At 44.9% G+C, this 16,351-nt stretch overlaps 1 protein-coding gene across 1 annotated transcript in view; it reads right to left on the reverse strand.

Moving 5' to 3' along the window:
- Positions 1 to 206: 206 nt before the first annotated feature.
- Positions 207 to 16,351, reverse strand: part of LOC114596181 (transmembrane protein 263-like) — a 288,068-nt gene continuing 271,923 nt past the window's right edge. The window contains exon 3 of the mRNA XM_028727420.2: positions 207 to 3,701. Within this exon, the coding sequence (XP_028583253.2) occupies positions 3,415 to 3,701 (287 nt within the window). The 3' untranslated portion in view covers positions 207 to 3,414. The remainder of the gene's footprint in view (positions 3,702 to 16,351) is intronic.

The following is a 16,351-nucleotide window of genomic DNA, read 5'->3' on the forward strand; positions in this document are numbered from 1 at the left end:
TGCCCCGGGTGCTGACAACCCACGCTACACCACTGTTCTCTCCTGCTGACTTCCAGCATCTCAAGCTGAACTGCACAACGTCTGTGTTGAATCATAAGAAGGCTACCCCTTTACAACACAGCAAACCCCACAGCGAGGCTCTCCACCCACACTGTCCCTGCTTATTTCCTTTAGTTGAAAACAAGGATCAAAACCAAACAAGGGGGTTATATCTTAAAAATTTATTATCTTCCAAAGATAGAAATGAATATTCACTGAACTACACAACAAAACAAACCCATGCTCCAAACAAATTGGGTGGGGTGGAGCAGTGTCTTTCAAAACCTAGAAATAAACTGCTTATGTTTTAGTAATGAAGAACCGACAGTCACTTGCCTCCCTGTTGTTCATGCTTCCTCGATCTAAAGGGTGCTGTGGGTGGTAGAACTGAAGAGGCAACATCAGTTTCAGCCGGGTGATGTTTTTCAAGGTGGAAATTCTTAAAAGAATGGAGGGGATTTATTTGACAGCAGAAATGAAGAACCCTTGATGGAAGCCCAGATTCTTAAGACCAGTACTGGTCCAAGATGAATCTCAACACTCCAATTTCGAAAAGACTTCCTGGAGCAGACATCAGTTCTTGCTTTCATCTAGCCCCTAAAATTATGACACATGACATGCTGAAAACGTATGCTTCACCTTGCTACATTTTAGGACTTGCCTACTTAAGACCCCTTTCACACACGATGCAAAAAGTGCCTTTCAGTCATAATTTGCTGCTGTTGTAGCACATTAAGGATCAGAATTGTGGGAAGAGTTCCTCTGAGCATGTCAGGCCTATCAGCTAAGCTGCTGCCAGAGCCTATTCTGAATTAATAGAGGCTTTGATTCCATTTAGTTAAAATAGAGGCACAGCCAAAGAAAGAAATGGAAGATGTCCTACTCACTCTCACAAGTATCCTATGACTTGGAATGAGCTGCAGCTACTGTAAATTTGACCCAAGGCAGGGGATTGCCTAAGCTTTTTCTTTCTTTCTTGGCTGTGACACCTTAGCATGGTATAATGAAACCAGTGCTTGTTTTATTCCAGTGAACCATGGAGCACTGCTAGTAAACTACTGTAGCAGTGAGATAGGATACTTTGCTTCCTACAAGGGTTCTTCATCCTAGGGGCAAGGGACAAGAATAAAAACATATCAAGGTGTTCATGCTGCCTGGCCAAAAGTGGCTGGGGAAGCTAGCTATAAAAAGGTGCCCTGCCTGCTCTTTAGGATCCAGAGAATTCAACTTGGGGCAGTTCAGTTACAATGGGCATACAATTCTGTGTGGTCAGGGGCAGAACCAGAAAAACCCTCATGGCTTATAGTATCACAGGCTGTTTTCAAGGGAGAACAATGAACAGATACCAGCCATCTTGGGCTCTGCAAATTGCAGAAGACTACTCAGTTAAACACAGGTAGGCATTCTGGTGTCAGATGGTATTGCGATACTGCAACCAAAAAGGCAGGTATAACAAAATAAAACAGAAAGGTTGAAAGAGAAAAGAAATTTCCTCCAAGGGGAACTACATGCTGCCATGATGTGGAATAAAGCAAGCTTTAGATGCTGGTCACACTAATGGTGCCTGTGAAGATATCGTAGTCAAGCAAAGCTGCAAAGAAGCTGCAAGAGGTGGAAAGCAGAATGATCCCAGCATCCAGGATATGAATAAAACATATCTTCTGAATCTACTTAAGTCTGCTCCATTTTAAGTATCCAAAGATCAACATCCCTTTCATGAAAGAACCATAAAGAGAAAAGGACTGAAGGGAGACCTCGGGCATCAGTCTCGGGCACCAGTCTCAAGGACACATAACTGGAGGTAAGTCCCATTGAAGTCACATGGATTGACTTCTGCACAAACAGCTTAAGGACTGCAGGAGCAAAGTTTGGTCACTGGCCAAACTGGCAAAGTAGAAGTGGGGGAAAGAATGGGTTTAAAACATGAGCATGGCTTACACTTTCTAAGGGTATAAGCGAGCATTGCCTAAAACATTTCATGTTGATGGTACCTGGTCAATGAACCAAAACAAAATTTGAACAACCTCAATTACAAATTGCTGAATTTGTCAGGAATAATGTGCATATTATTTATGGGCAGGGTCACACCTCCGTTTTCATGGCTTTAATTATTAGAAAACTGATCCAATGCTTACTGTATATGATCATAAAACACACTATAAACATTCTTTCTCTCTATTGCACATAGTTAAAATCCTACAATGCCAGGAAAGGCAGAAGTAATTCTAAAACAAGGAACCTTTTTCATTCTAATTAGGTGTACCTGTGGATGGAAGTGGGCTTGTGTGAGAGAGATGAGGAGAAAATTGATGTTGTTATCACCATCATCAGTAGCACGATTTATATTTATTCAAGGCCACTCAATAACTTGGTTGCCTTGGTGCCTCATAAACATATATATTCTTTCCTCTGCTGCACCTGTGGAATGGTTGGATGCCCTTATTCACAGCATCTCTGCTTCATACAGGCTACATTTGTGTGGACAGGACCCATACAGCCCTTCCCCATTTATTTTGTTTTTTTTAAAAAGACCTCTAGTGAACTACAAACCATTAAATACAAAAAAACAGGACTAGGTGACGAGATTGGCAACCTGGAAATTATTTTACCACTGAAAGTTGTTGATGTGTCTAGTAAGGATTGTGGCAGGAGATTCCCACTAGTGGCTGCTGAGGGAGTTGCAAGGAGGTAGCAAGAGCTGGCTCTGTCAATCCTGCACAGGTTCAGACACCTGCTGACTGTCCAGATGCCCAGGCATGGGGATGCTGTCTTCAGTGAGCCACATGGCTAGTTTGCAGTCATGCACTGTACTACACTGATAGTCACCCCCTTTCTTGCTGCCTCATGTCTCTCCCAGGCAAGGATGTGGACCCCTCTGCCCATCAGCACTTCCCCAACCCCACATCTCACAGATGGCTTTAAGGAAAGAAGAAACTGCAGATCCCTACCAGGATCATACCTGTGTCTCCTACCGGGAAACAGCTCTGTGCTTGAGTTTTCTGTCTAGTGTGTCCAAACAGATGGAGCACAATGCTCACAACTGAAGCTCCTACATAGCCTCTCATGGGGTGAACAAAGTTCTCCTACATTAAGGTTACCAGATTTCCCCATTTCCCGGGGACAGTCCCCAGATTTACGAATCAGTCCCCATAAAAAATCCATTGAAGTTGAAAAGTGTCCCCGGATTCATTGAAAAAAATCTGGTAACCTTATCCTAAATGGGATAGTGCATGAGTGTGGGTAGTTGTGACTGTGGGCTCCAAGCTAAAAAATTGAACTTCAGCCATGGCTAGGAGGTCTGGGTTTGTGATCCAAAACAAAATGGTATTGCAGTGAGGAAGGTCAGGGACTAAGTGATCTGTCAAAAGGAAGGGTCTAGTCGGCCTTGTCCTTCTTCTTTGTGGTGAAAGGGACTTTGCTGGCCACTGCACTGCCAACAGCTCCCACGCCACTGGTCATTGCTGAGACACTGCCCTTGACTAATCCAACGCTGGCTGTAGGGACGCTGGTCACTGCTGTTTTGGTGAGTTCAAAGCCTTTGCTACCAACCCAAGCCACTCCCCCCAGCGTTGCCCCCACGGCTCCTCGGGTGATGCTGTACAGGCCTCCTGTCACTCTCCAGATCATGCCAGACTGTGGCTGTGGGCAGTCTTTCCTAAGATCTGAAATATACAGAGACAAAAGAAAAAGAGAAAGGAGTTAGATGCTTCTCTCCTGGTTGCTCTGAGCAATTTCAGCATCGTAGGATGTTTCACTGCCAGACGGTGAAAAGGTCAACGTGTCTCAGTACTTGGCCTCACTCCTTCAGCATACATCAGTAGCATACTTAGATGATGTTCTGACCAGCCAAGAGAAATTCATGATGGGACACACTAAAACTAAATGGGGAGCTTGTCCAATCCCTGTACTAAAAAGAGCTCCCTTCATCGTGACAGATACTGGGAGGAAGAACCGTGAGGTACTTTCAAACCTTGCTTGAAAGGATTTTAATTAATGTATTTGAAAGGTTTCTAGAGGCTGCTTTGTCACAATTTATCATGCTGAGTAAATCACAATAGAACTGAAAATAACAATAAAGCCATATAATGCCGATCTAAACATATATCGTATTACCCAAACCAGCACAAAACAAACAAAATGCCTAACATAGCATAGTCATACTAAACCCAGAGCAGTCTAACATTAAGTCACGGTAAAAATGTGAGTCTTAAAACCATGTATGGAACTATACTATCAAGAAAAGGAGCCTGCCTGACTTCATCTGAATTCACATTCCATAGCTGTAGAGCCACTGCTGAGAAGACCCTGTTCACATGGGGAAGTGTAGGAGGAGAAGGGGGGAAGTCAATGCTGGATTACCAAATAGGCAGAGTAGCCATCGGCCTATGGGCTCTTTTAGGGGCCCCACAACAATGGATCGAAATAATATTGATTTGATCTTGAAATTGGTTTATTAAAATGGTTGGTTGGCAAAATAATACAAAAAGTATTAGGAGATAATTTGCAAGCTCCCCCACCCGAGATTTCGACTGCCATGGGGCCTCCACAGGGTTTCATCTGGGACTGGGGGAGGTCCCACTGTGCTACTAGGACTCATTACACTGGCTGCTGCTAGCATACCTACTTAGCTGAATACAGCGCTTGGCACTGCCTACTGTGTGGATTACACTGCTATGTGATTTGCTAATTTGCAGTGCATATATGATATCCACTGTGCTGTAGATTGGGTGTGACATTCCTTGACTACAGCTTGCTTACAGTGGCCCAGGTCAGACACAACACTAAGGGAAGCCACGGCTTAGCACCAATGAGGAAATGTGTTGGTTCCCAAAGAGAACATGGCCTCTTTGCTACTACTACAGGTCTCCAGCTTCCATGCTGCTGTGAGCTAAGCTCTGGCTTGTCCTAGTATGATGCCTAAACCTGGGTTCAGGGTTTGTCTAACCCAGACAAACCCAGTTCTGGATAATAGAAATGGAAATTATTTTGACTAGTTTAAAATTAGACAACTCATGAGGTCAATACAGAAACAAGCAGTTTTTCTCCCATAAGGAAGGATGTAATTTTAACTTGTAAACAGTGGCTTAGTTTGGGAACTACCTGCATGGAATCTAGCTTGCCAGATATTGTGTGAAAGAGGTTTGTTTTGCTCCCTGAGTATGTAATTATGCTTACCTGAAATATACCAGTGACACTCTCTTTTTTTGGGAACTATTGTAATGCTAAATACCTTCCGCTGACAAAGCCCTTTCCAACTCCAGATAAATCAGTATTTTGACTGCTTTTGTGGTCTTTTTTATTTTCTTAAATGTCTGGTTTCATATTCTATTCTGCTTTCTCTGAGTAAACCCTTTTCTCTCTCTCTCTCTCTCTCTCTCTCTCTCTCTCTCTCTCTCTCTCTTTCTTTCTTTCTTTCTTTCTTTCGCCTCGAGTTATTTAAAAGACCTTACCTGCTAATATACATATCTGCTTGGCACGATGCTATTTGGATACATTAGCCAAGACTAGGCAATAGCGAGATAGGGATGTCTCCCTGTTTTAAATGAAAAATGTGTATAGACTTCCGCGTCAGCCTCAGGTATTCCATTTTCATGTGTGTTGAAGAAGCTTGCATCTATCTACCTAGGTGGCAGTAACTCTGGATAACTGTAGGTTATCCTAACAATACCAAAACGTCAACCCAAAGTTGATAAAGAGCTACCTGAGAAAAAATATACTGTATGGAAGCACTCAAAAGGATGGAATGGCCCAACCACTTTGCATGAGGCACGTCAGCACTCAAATCTTTCTGAGAGGAACAGAAGTGGGGACATTTTTTCAGCCCAAGGTCAACCTTCGGGGGGGGGGGGTCACAAACCAGGGTTGTGAAGCACCAGAAACAAAAGTGGGCAGAGGAACAAATGTAATTTTTGCCTTGGTACAGTAGATACATTTCTAGCATATTCACACACTTCTCCAACCCGTGGAGCAAGAGTCACCATCAAAGTTCAGTGACACATTCCAGAAAGAGAAAAACACTCAATGTGAAGCAAGGCTGGTGAGGGGAAGTAGCCCAAGGAAAGAGGGTGTGTGGTCTGCGGAGAGAGTTCCAACAGCGATATAGAGGTTCCTCACCCCATAGTAGAAGGGAGGGCTGCTTGGTTTTTAAGCAGAGATTGTGGCCATTTATCTCAAAGCTGTGCAGTATTGGATATGCAGCTGCTGCCTTAAATACCCCTCTGTGCTCCTGGTTGCTTCGCTCGCCCTCCTCTCCCACCTGCTACTGAGAGCAGCATTTCAGTTTTGCAGGCAGAAGAGGAAGCCAGGTGAACAGCATGTGGGGTAAATGATGCAGAAGGACAGGTGCCATCTCTGCAGCAGGACCTCCTACTTGGAAAGGTGACGTGCTCCCACCAGGTGTCCCTAGGAGGTTCTTCCCCTTCAGCTTGAATGCCTTCTTTTATGCATTTTCTCTGTTTTAAAATGGCCAGTCACGGATCTGAGGTCGCAGTACAAAAGCTGCATCCTGGGTGTCACCATTTTTGTAAGATTACACACTCATAAGGATGGGGAATAAGTCATTCCAATAAATCCCCAGTGTGCTCAGGTGCATTTGGGATAGCTCTCCCTCCTGGCGGCGGCGGGGGGGGGGGGGGGCTTCTCTTGAGTCAGGAGGACACATGAGAAGTGGGGAACCTGTGATTCTTCAGATCTTGCTGGACTACGGCTCCCATATTTCCCAACCTCTGCCTACACTGGCTGGGGCTGATGGGAGCTGGAGTCCAATAGCGCCTGGAGGGCAGCAGGTTTTCCATCCCTGCATTAATCTGGCAACCAATTTTAGTACCAGGCATTACTCTGTTACATTGGAAGGATTATTATTATTATTATTATTATTATTAAAATTTGTATACCCCCCTTTACCCGCAGTTCTCAGGGCAGTGCACAACATAAAATTACAATGTAAAAACAACAAAACACATAGTAAAAAGAACAACAACAAACCAATATGAATATGAGCACTTGAGCAGGCTTTTGCACACTCTCTGCTGAATAACCACAGTGATCTGTGATGAGGTGCTGCAGCTTCCATACAGATTGGGACCTTTTTCTCCTCAAAGGAATAATCATGCACTGCTCTCCTCTGGAGAATTACAGAGGTTTTTCGCCCTCACGCCCACTCCATGGAGAATGCTGATCACCACTGCCCGGTTTAAATTCAGCCGTGTGTGTATGTGTTTATGTGGGGCTTCTAGTGGGACGTGCTTCCTGTGTCCTGGGCATTGAGGAAGCCGCAGTGATGAATGGTGCCCTGCTGAAAGCCTGCATAGTGATGTGACATAATGGTGCCTCTCCACACAGCCCAGGCCAGAGGCCCTGTCAGAACTAGTCAGCTCCTTGGCAAGGAGAACCACAGTTGCCCTGTTAAGAGTCCTGAAGAGCGAGCCTCTCGGGAGCTGAACAGAGACATCCTTAAGCACCTTTTACAGTCCACAGATCACACACGGCCGGAATTCCCTGTCACAGACAAAAGCGGAGTCTGAGAAAAACAGCTCAGTGGAAAGCATCCTGTTCCCAGCCATATCCAGGGAGGTGGGGGGGGGGGATATGAATAGGCCGTGGGTGTCCAATCAGATGCTGTCAGCATCTCACCCACCACACTGACCCTGGCCAGGAGTGTCTGCAGAGAACAACTCCCTGTATGTGGTTGGCGCTTGCTTGTCTACTTTTCCTTCTCTCTGAACTCCAGACGTCAACAAGCTCCAGGCTGTGCTTGTGGAGGAAGCCTGCTGCTGCAATGTGCTGGTTAGTCACCATTCCTTTAAGAGGATTCTTCTCTCTCAATAAGTTGCTGGCTTAGCTGAAAGAAATCCAGGATGTTTGTTCTTCCGAACATAATTAATATGCCAGGAAAAACTGACAGTTCAGCTCAAAAACAACAACACACCACCTTTTGACGTCTCTCCACCCCCTTTTTTATTTTCAGCAGTGATTGAATTTAATATTGATTCTGGCAGTGGATTTCCTCAGCTCGTGAGCAAAGGGCTTGCAAAACACCAAAAAGCAGGCACTGAATAGATAATGGAATCGCAGGATCTTGGGATGCTTCACAGGGTGCCTGGAGATGTCAGAGCAACAGCTTCTGGGCAAAACCTGCCCACCTCACACTCTCATCCTTGCTTGTATCTGCAAGTGTGGTGCAGTGTTTAGAGTATAAGGCTAGGACTTGGGTTCAAATCCCCACCCAGCCATTAAGCTCACCAGGTGACTTTGGGCCATTTTGCAGCCTGGTCTACCTCTGAGGATTCTTGTGAGGATAAAATGAGGAGGGGGGAAGCATGCATGCCACCTTATTTATAAAGAAATAAGTAAACAAAATCTGTTTGTCTTAGCAGGCACCCAGGATGTGAGCCTTCGGGAAGAGACCACCACTTTGTTACTTGCAGGGGACTTTGTGGTAGATTGTACAGTATTGTACATTAAAAACAGGACTCTTGAAGCCATGGCCTTGTGAAGATGGCTGGGAGGTGTAGTGGTTCTCAAACCATCCATATATACCCCTATAGCAGACTGGCACCCACAGCTACTAGAAGAACATGGAGCAAGGTGAAGTCACAAGGCTCAGGTTTTGTCCAACATAAAATGAGCTTCATCTCTACATGAAGACATTTAAGCACCTTTTTGAGAGTTTAGTTTTCCAAATACAAAGCAGTCCGCAGGTTGAATACATGCAAAGTGCTTTCTAGGATTCAGGTCAATGCATGCCTCACAATTGAATGATTGAACGGGAAATGGTTGTGTGAATCTAGCCTCAGTCTTGTCTTTTGGATTTAAAACTGCCTGGGTTATTGATGTCTCTTCCTGCTGCCCTAGTCTGGCAGCTGTAGGCAGCCTCCAAGTTCCAAGGCTTGAGCAATATACTAATATAGCATTTCCTGCTCAGTCAACACAAATTAGCCCTTGGACTTGGCAGTAGCTAGCTGTTAGTTATAGCTACTGCAGTCCTGAAATGTTCCACACAATCGGTCAGCCTATTTCGCCAATCACTTCAGGCCATCTACATTGCCATTTTATAGGGAGAGGTTGGTACTAGTGCCTAACTTCCCACAGTTGCAGGCCCAAGTTATTTTTGCACCTGCACTGATGTGGAAAGTCAACATGGCACTTTTGTGTGTACAACTTAGTTGTCACTATGGGAAAATCTGTTTCCTGGACTGCATCACTTCAGAATGCAGATGTGTGGGCCTCACACAATGATGGGCAAGTATTATTTTTTAAAAACTCAACAAAGAAACTTATCACACCTTAAGGACCAACCTATTTATTATGGCTTAAGCTTTCATAAGCTTTCACTTCATCAGACTCCAGTTTGTGAAAGCTTATGCCACAATGAAATTGATTAGTCTTTGAGGCACTATGAGACTTGTGGTTATTTTTACTACCACAGATGAACACTACCATCTCTGGTAGTTAGTGAAAAGTGGAGAAACCCTTCTCCCTGATATTTAGTTATATATTTTTTGTACAAAGGAGTTGTTTTTTTTAGAGCCAGTGTGGTGTAGTGGTTAGAGCGGTGGACTCGTAATCTGGTGAACTGGGTTCGATTCCCCGCTCCTCCACATGCAGCTGCTGGGTGACCTTGGGCCAGTCACACTTCTCTGAAGTCTCTCAGCCCCGCTCATCTCACAGAGTGTTTGTTGTTGGGGGGGGGGGAAGGGAAAGGAGATTGTTAGCTGCTTTGAGACTCCTTAGGGTAGTGATAAAGCGGGATATCAAATCCAAACTCTTCTTTTTTCCTTCAAAGGAGCATTCTGTCATGTGAGTCCCCCCAGTGGCAGCCTTTCTCACTTCAGGGAGGATCAGGCCTGCAACCGAGCTGGGGGCTGGAAACAGGAAAAATGGCACCACCTCCAAAATCGTCGTGCCCAAACCAAGCTTCATAATGCTTTGTAGTTAGCCTGGCTCTGCTCAAAAGCAGTAAAGGGAAAATAATGGGAGTCATTATTGTTCTTAATGGCTTAAGTGCCTATCTAAGACATTTTAGCACCTGAGGCGGACCACAAAATGACGCCTCCCTTCCCACCAGGAGAGAAGGAGCAACGAGGCTGGGGAGGGGATAAAGCTCTACACAGAGATCTACTGCCCCTATGGATCCTGCCATCCAAGGCGGTTGCCTCACCTTGCCTCATGGGTGGGCCGGGTTGGCTCATATCTACATCTAAAGGATTTTGGATTGGAAAACAAAATTTAAAAACATTCACACAGAGGCACTAACACTGGTTCTCTGTATGGCAGGGGCCTTCTAGATGTTGCTGGATTCCAGCTCCCATCAGCCTCAGCTTGCATGGTCAGTGTCCAGGGTTGACAGAAGTTGCAGTTTAGCAACAGCTGGAGAGCCACAGGTCCCCCATCCTCTTGTAAGGGCATACAGAGAAAGAGGAAATTATCTGTTTCTGACATGGCCACCGTCCTCCTCTTTGTTCACAAAGCATAGAAGTAATTTAATAGGGTTTTTTTGTTTTTTTTATGGCATGAGGATTTTCAGAGGAAAGAGCCATGGCTACTCCAGAAAGAAAGCAGAAAGGGGGAAGAAGCACCGTTCTCCGATTGGCTGGAAAGTGTGTTAGGCTAGGAGTGCTTCCTTCACTGCAGCAAACACTCCCTCACTGTCTCTGCTCAGCTGGTCTCCAAGAACTGCAATAAACCCCCATAGTAAGCTGTCATGTAAGATAAGCATCGGATTTACAGTGCAAATTAGTCTCTCAGACAATGGAGTGAGCTAAGCATTTTGGTGGCATGGAGGAGCCCAGATTGAGAAAGAGATACAGACAGCAGAGATGAAAAACCACACAAAATAATCGGAGAGACGCAGACACGCAGCCGGCCCAGGAAGCAAATTCGATTCCCCCGAGCTCGCTGCTGCTGCCACTGCTGTGGCAATCTCTCCGCCATCTGTCAAGGCTTTTCCTTTCAATCAATGACCTGGCCTTTCCTAGGGTTGCTTCAGCTTCATCTAACTCAAAGTCAATTTAGAGAAGAGGAAAATAAAGATATGGGGGCAGGGAGGGGGAAGAAACACTCCCCTGAGTGAATGTGCCGGTTGGGGTCAGTGCCACGGCCCACATACAGTGCCCTCTTCAGCTGTGGGGCCCTGCCTGCTCCCAATCGATTCCTGTTCAGAGTTGGATAACACAAAGCTGCCCTCTCCCTGACAGATCCTGGAGAAGCACAGTCTGTAAGGAGCGAGTGTTGAGTGACAGAGCAGCGGCAGGAGATTTACCATTTTCCATTATCCATGATGACAAAACGGAATCCTCACCCCGAGCTCCTGCAACTTTAGCACGAAGAAGGCGAGAACACGAGGACTGGGTTTACTCACCGCAGTTATCCATAATAACAGGAAAGCAAAGCGAGGAAGGTTTGCCTGCTAGGCTTGTTCATTGAGATCTCTTTCTGGGAAAGAAAGTATGAAGGCTGGGGAACTCAGGATGTTGAGTTTGCCAGCTTGCTGAGGAGCGGGCAAATAGATGGTGCAAACAAACCCAGTCCTTGCCAACTGCAATGTGAAAGAGAGACAGTGCGGTGTAGTGGTTAGGGTGCCGCACTAGGACCTGGGAGACCAGGGTTCAAATCCCTGCTCTCTCAGGAAGCTCATTTGGGTAACTTTGGACTGTCCACTATCTCACAGGGTTCTTGTGCGGGTTAAATCAGGATGGGAAGAACCACCTTGAGCTCCTTAGAGGAAAAAAAGGGATATAAATACCACAAACAAACAAACAAAGGCCATTTTGAAGCTCGAAGTAATGCACAGTCAGAAGGGAAACTTTTCCCTGCAAGGCACCTGCTTTCAAAATAGTTGTTGGACCCAGCAACCTTTGAATCCCAGTTGGTCCTCTGGCATGGGTGTTTTCCTCTCCTGCATTTCCTTCCACGTGAAAAAGACAGAATCTTAATTGTTTGTGTCCTTAGGGGACACAAAGAGCTAGGTCACTGGGTGGTTCCTACGGTCGGAGAGGAAGAAACGGATGACAACCAAAGTAACATTAAAGCAAAGCGGCAGAGACGCCTGATCTTTATTAAGAAAATCTGCTATACCCAGTCCAACAGTCAGGCAAGACCCCAAACAAAAGAGAATTCATACTTTTATACCATTAAAACAATAGGTTCACCTCAGTAATTCCCTTCCCATAATCCTCCGTGAGATGTCTTATCGGGTGCTATAACAGGTAAGTATAGGTGCTAAGCTTTGGTAAGTATCTGGCAGGAAGACGGTGCTTTGTTAATCAAGTGTGCAAATTGTTGTGGAATAATGCTTATGCTTTTAGGTGGGACTTTGGAGAGTTGATGGCTGTGTTTTTCTGTTCGCCTTTTGACAGGAGCGGAATTGCCGGTGGCGCTGCCGGTTCGGGATTTCATGACATGTCCGGGCGTATTCCTGTTTGCCACCTCCCTGCATATTTGCATACTGTCACCTCGGGCATATGCCTTTATTATATGAGACCTTGTGTTTGCTGAATAAAGTCATGTTTCCTTATCTGCTTGCGTGATTTCTCTGTGTAAGATTACCAAATGGGAATGTTGCAACAGTGCTAGAAGGAAATGGCAGACACACACTAAAGTGAAGTTTCACAGGAACACAAAACTGGTTACATGGTTTACATAAGAAGTCACTTTGTTACATTTACATCTTGAACATTTTTCTTGGACCGGAGCTGTATTGCGCTCTTTATTTGGTTGGTCCTTCCTTGACAGTTCTTATTGATCCTGTGCTTTACCAGGAAACACAAGTAAAAGCACCCCCACCCCCCCGTTCCGTTCACATCACACAAAAAGAAGATTAATGCTGACTGTTATCCATCTCTCATGATAGTGAGAGTGGCCAGAGGGTTTGTGGATGTAGGTCTGGTGCCAGAAGAGAGCTAAATCTTGTTAATCATTACAGCTGGCACTGGCTGGCATTTGCCAGTCACTTTGCCAGGAGATATCAAAAGCTCTGCTCCCCAAGAAAGTTGTCTGCAGCAACCAGGTTATGTGAGCATGTACAAGAACTGAGATTATGCTGGGCGTGGTGCCCGGGGCATATCCAATAATTTCATTCTACAGATTTTGGTAACTAATGTTGTCAGAAAGATGTAGGCTCCAGGAGAATGTAGGCTGGGTCTCCTGGTGCCACCCAGTCTTGGGCAGTTCCCCCTTGGTATAAAATATGCAATATTATCTTCCTATGACATGTTTGGCTACTTGCCCAGCATTTATGTAGCATTTTCCCCCTACGCTATTCTGTGTTGAGATTCCTGCATTGCTGGGGGTTGGTCTAGATGACCCTCGGGATCCCTTCCAACTCTGCCATTCTGTTAAGCCAGGCGTGGAGGGCAGGGAGAGCCCCAGAAATGCCAAGATGTGTTTAGCTCTCGGGATATTGAAAAGCTCCATCAGCTAGAAGCGCCTGCCTTGGGACTGGTCAGGAGGCTGCTACGCTCAGCAGAACAGGAGGCAGCTGCCTACAAAGCCTTGCTTGCCACAGGGCTTATCCCTGACACGGTTGACTTTGAATTGTTCACTACTCAGGCCTCAAACAGCACAGAGGCTGCCTTGTCTGCAGCCAACTGCCAAGTGAAAGAGTTCAGGAGGGTAAATGAACAGCGATATGGTGCAGAGCAAGTTATTCTTGCAGCCCAACGTGGGAGTGAACTATTGAACCTTCCAATCATGGAAATGGAAGGACCTGGGGTGTGCTTAGGGTAGAGTTGGGGTGTGTGAGGCAAAAGAGAAATATATTGTGCAAGCCAACTCCCTAGTTGTGTCCAAGTAAATTATGTGCAGCCAGTACATGCAGGATCAAGATTTTATGTATGCGGGGGCAAATGTTCCCAGTCTTAGGCCAGCACATGAAAAGCTCTATGGCAGCCTTTCTCAACCTGTGGGTCCCCAGGTGTTGTTGAACTACAACTCCCATCACCCCTAGCTAGCAAGGCCCGAGCTCAGGGATGATGGGAGTTGTAGTCCAACAACATCTGGGGACCCACAGGTTGAGAACCGCAGCTCTATGGGAAACTATATTAGCTTTTCAGTTATCTAGAAATCTATCTATTAAGTACTATGTTTGTATGGAAGGTCAATGACCCATGTTTTCTGGGCAACTCTGCCCTGTGTATAAAGTTGGAGATGTGGTTGCTGTCAATGTAGTTGAGATCTGAACTGGCAGTTAAAGCTTGCGCTATCCACCTGCCCACTCCTTGCCAAAAGCAGAAGAAACAGGGCGGTGATAGCACTTTTCCAGTACTATATTTGTGCGTGAAGAAGTTTCCATTTCTAAACCTGCATAACATAGCATATACTATTGCATATATTAAATCCATATTATATAATATAGTACATTGCAGATATCAGCCTTCCCCAGTCGGATGCAGCTAGAATGGCCAGTGGTCAGAGATGATGGTAGCTGCAGCCCAAAACATATTATAGTATACTATATATAGTAGAGTATGCTATGCTGTGCTATAGTAACATAATGGATACAAACAATATCATTTAATAGGGTGTGCACTGGCTACAAGACTCAACTTGTACCTGGGAAGCAGCCCGGGGTGTTTTGGAGCATCTTTGTGCCTTGACTTGTTATTTGGGATGGAATTATCTCTGTTAAAAACAAAGCTCCATTTACCCCTCATTTACTACAATAGGAAATATAAGAACAACTATAACTTGTTTTTCCTTTTCACAGAAATGGATGAAATTTGCAGGTCTTTGCCTCCTCCTCCTCCTGTAGGCAGAGATATACGAGGCTCCACCCTCTTCTATAGAAAGATCTCTCCATTGACTTGCATCCATGTGAAAAACAATCATAGGATTAATATTTACTTCAGCACAAATCACTGTGATTGCAGTGCCCTGGGAAAAATTCATTGTGCTTAAAACTAGACTTATCTGTCCAAATGACCACCAGCTCTCCACCACCTCACCACTCAAGTTCAGAGCATTCCCCAAATCAGCTTGGCTTGGGTTTGTTTAAAAAATATATGCATGAGTAACTTTAAAAGCTCAAGTACAATCAGATTTAAGTATGTGAAGACCTCACCCAAATCACCCCATTCTCCTAATCTGGCAAGTAAACATTGCTGATGCGCAGCACTGCCATTCAGGCTGAACAGTTTCAAAGTTGTAATACATGTTTTTCAAAGGAATATCCCTATGAAGAGCATTTCATAGATCTCTTGCAGACCTCTGTGGGTGGGCTAAAATTACCATGTTATCAGTTTTCAGTGCCTTCATTATTCTCCTTAACAGTTTAAACAAAGTGTATACTTTTGAGTTGTCATGCATTAAAATATTGATAAACATTAAGTGAAATGTTTAGTTTGTTGTAATATAACATTCAAACCAAATGGTATGTTCTTTTGTTCTTTTCCCTCCTCAAATACTTCCCTTCAGATTGGCTATTGGTGGGATGGGACCTGAGATATTCAATATGCCTTCCAGTTCCGCCACCCCGGCCAAATTTTATGGAGTGGTGGGAGCAGCACTGCATTCACAGTCCTGCTGTGCCCAGCAGCCGGGACAAAAATGTGGGATGAGATACATAAGTAGCAGTCAAGTACAACATTCCTTGTTTTCCTAGAGTGGACATGCAGGGGAATGTTTGGTCCAGCCAGTCGAAAACTTCTTGTTTCCTCCTGGCTGGGACATACTTCCTTTGCATGTGACTAGAGGTGGGCATGACCTTACTTGTCCAGGTAACACAAAAGGACAAGGCACGCTGCACACTCTCTCTTTAACTTCCTCCATCGTTAAAGCAGCTTTTTAGCTTCCAGCCAACAGCAGCTTTTTAGCTTTTTAGCTTCCAGCCAACAGAAGACACTGGGATTATCCCCATATGGGATCAATCCACATGTACATACCTTGTAACTAAGTCTGCCTTCAGGAATCCAACTGTGAACTGAATGTGTGAGTAAACTTCTTTTATATACTTTACGCAAGATTGTGGTGTGTTTATTCTTTTAAGAGGGATATAAGGGAACTTACCAGGAACATACAATTCAACACTGAATTGTATGATAGTGAGAGACTTACACAAGCCTGCAACCAGTTATCCGATGTGTTTAAAAAGGGGAATGTGAAACTCTGCTAAGTAAAGGAATTTGTTAGTGCAAGTTAGGAAGGATATTAATAAACAAGATAACTTCTCCTGTCTCCCTGAACATTCCCACAAAAAAGTGGCAGGGCAGTAAGGTTGCATGCCAGACTGCAGCCAGCACAGCAGTAGGGACCAAATCGACTCAAGATCCAGCAGACCCTGGGCTTGCTCAACCCTTACCCTTCTCCACTTCTGGAA

Source organism: Podarcis muralis, chromosome 1 (genome assembly GCF_964188315.1).
Source record: "Podarcis muralis chromosome 1, rPodMur119.hap1.1, whole genome shotgun sequence".
Taxonomy (NCBI): Eukaryota; Metazoa; Chordata; class Lepidosauria; order Squamata; family Lacertidae; genus Podarcis; species Podarcis muralis.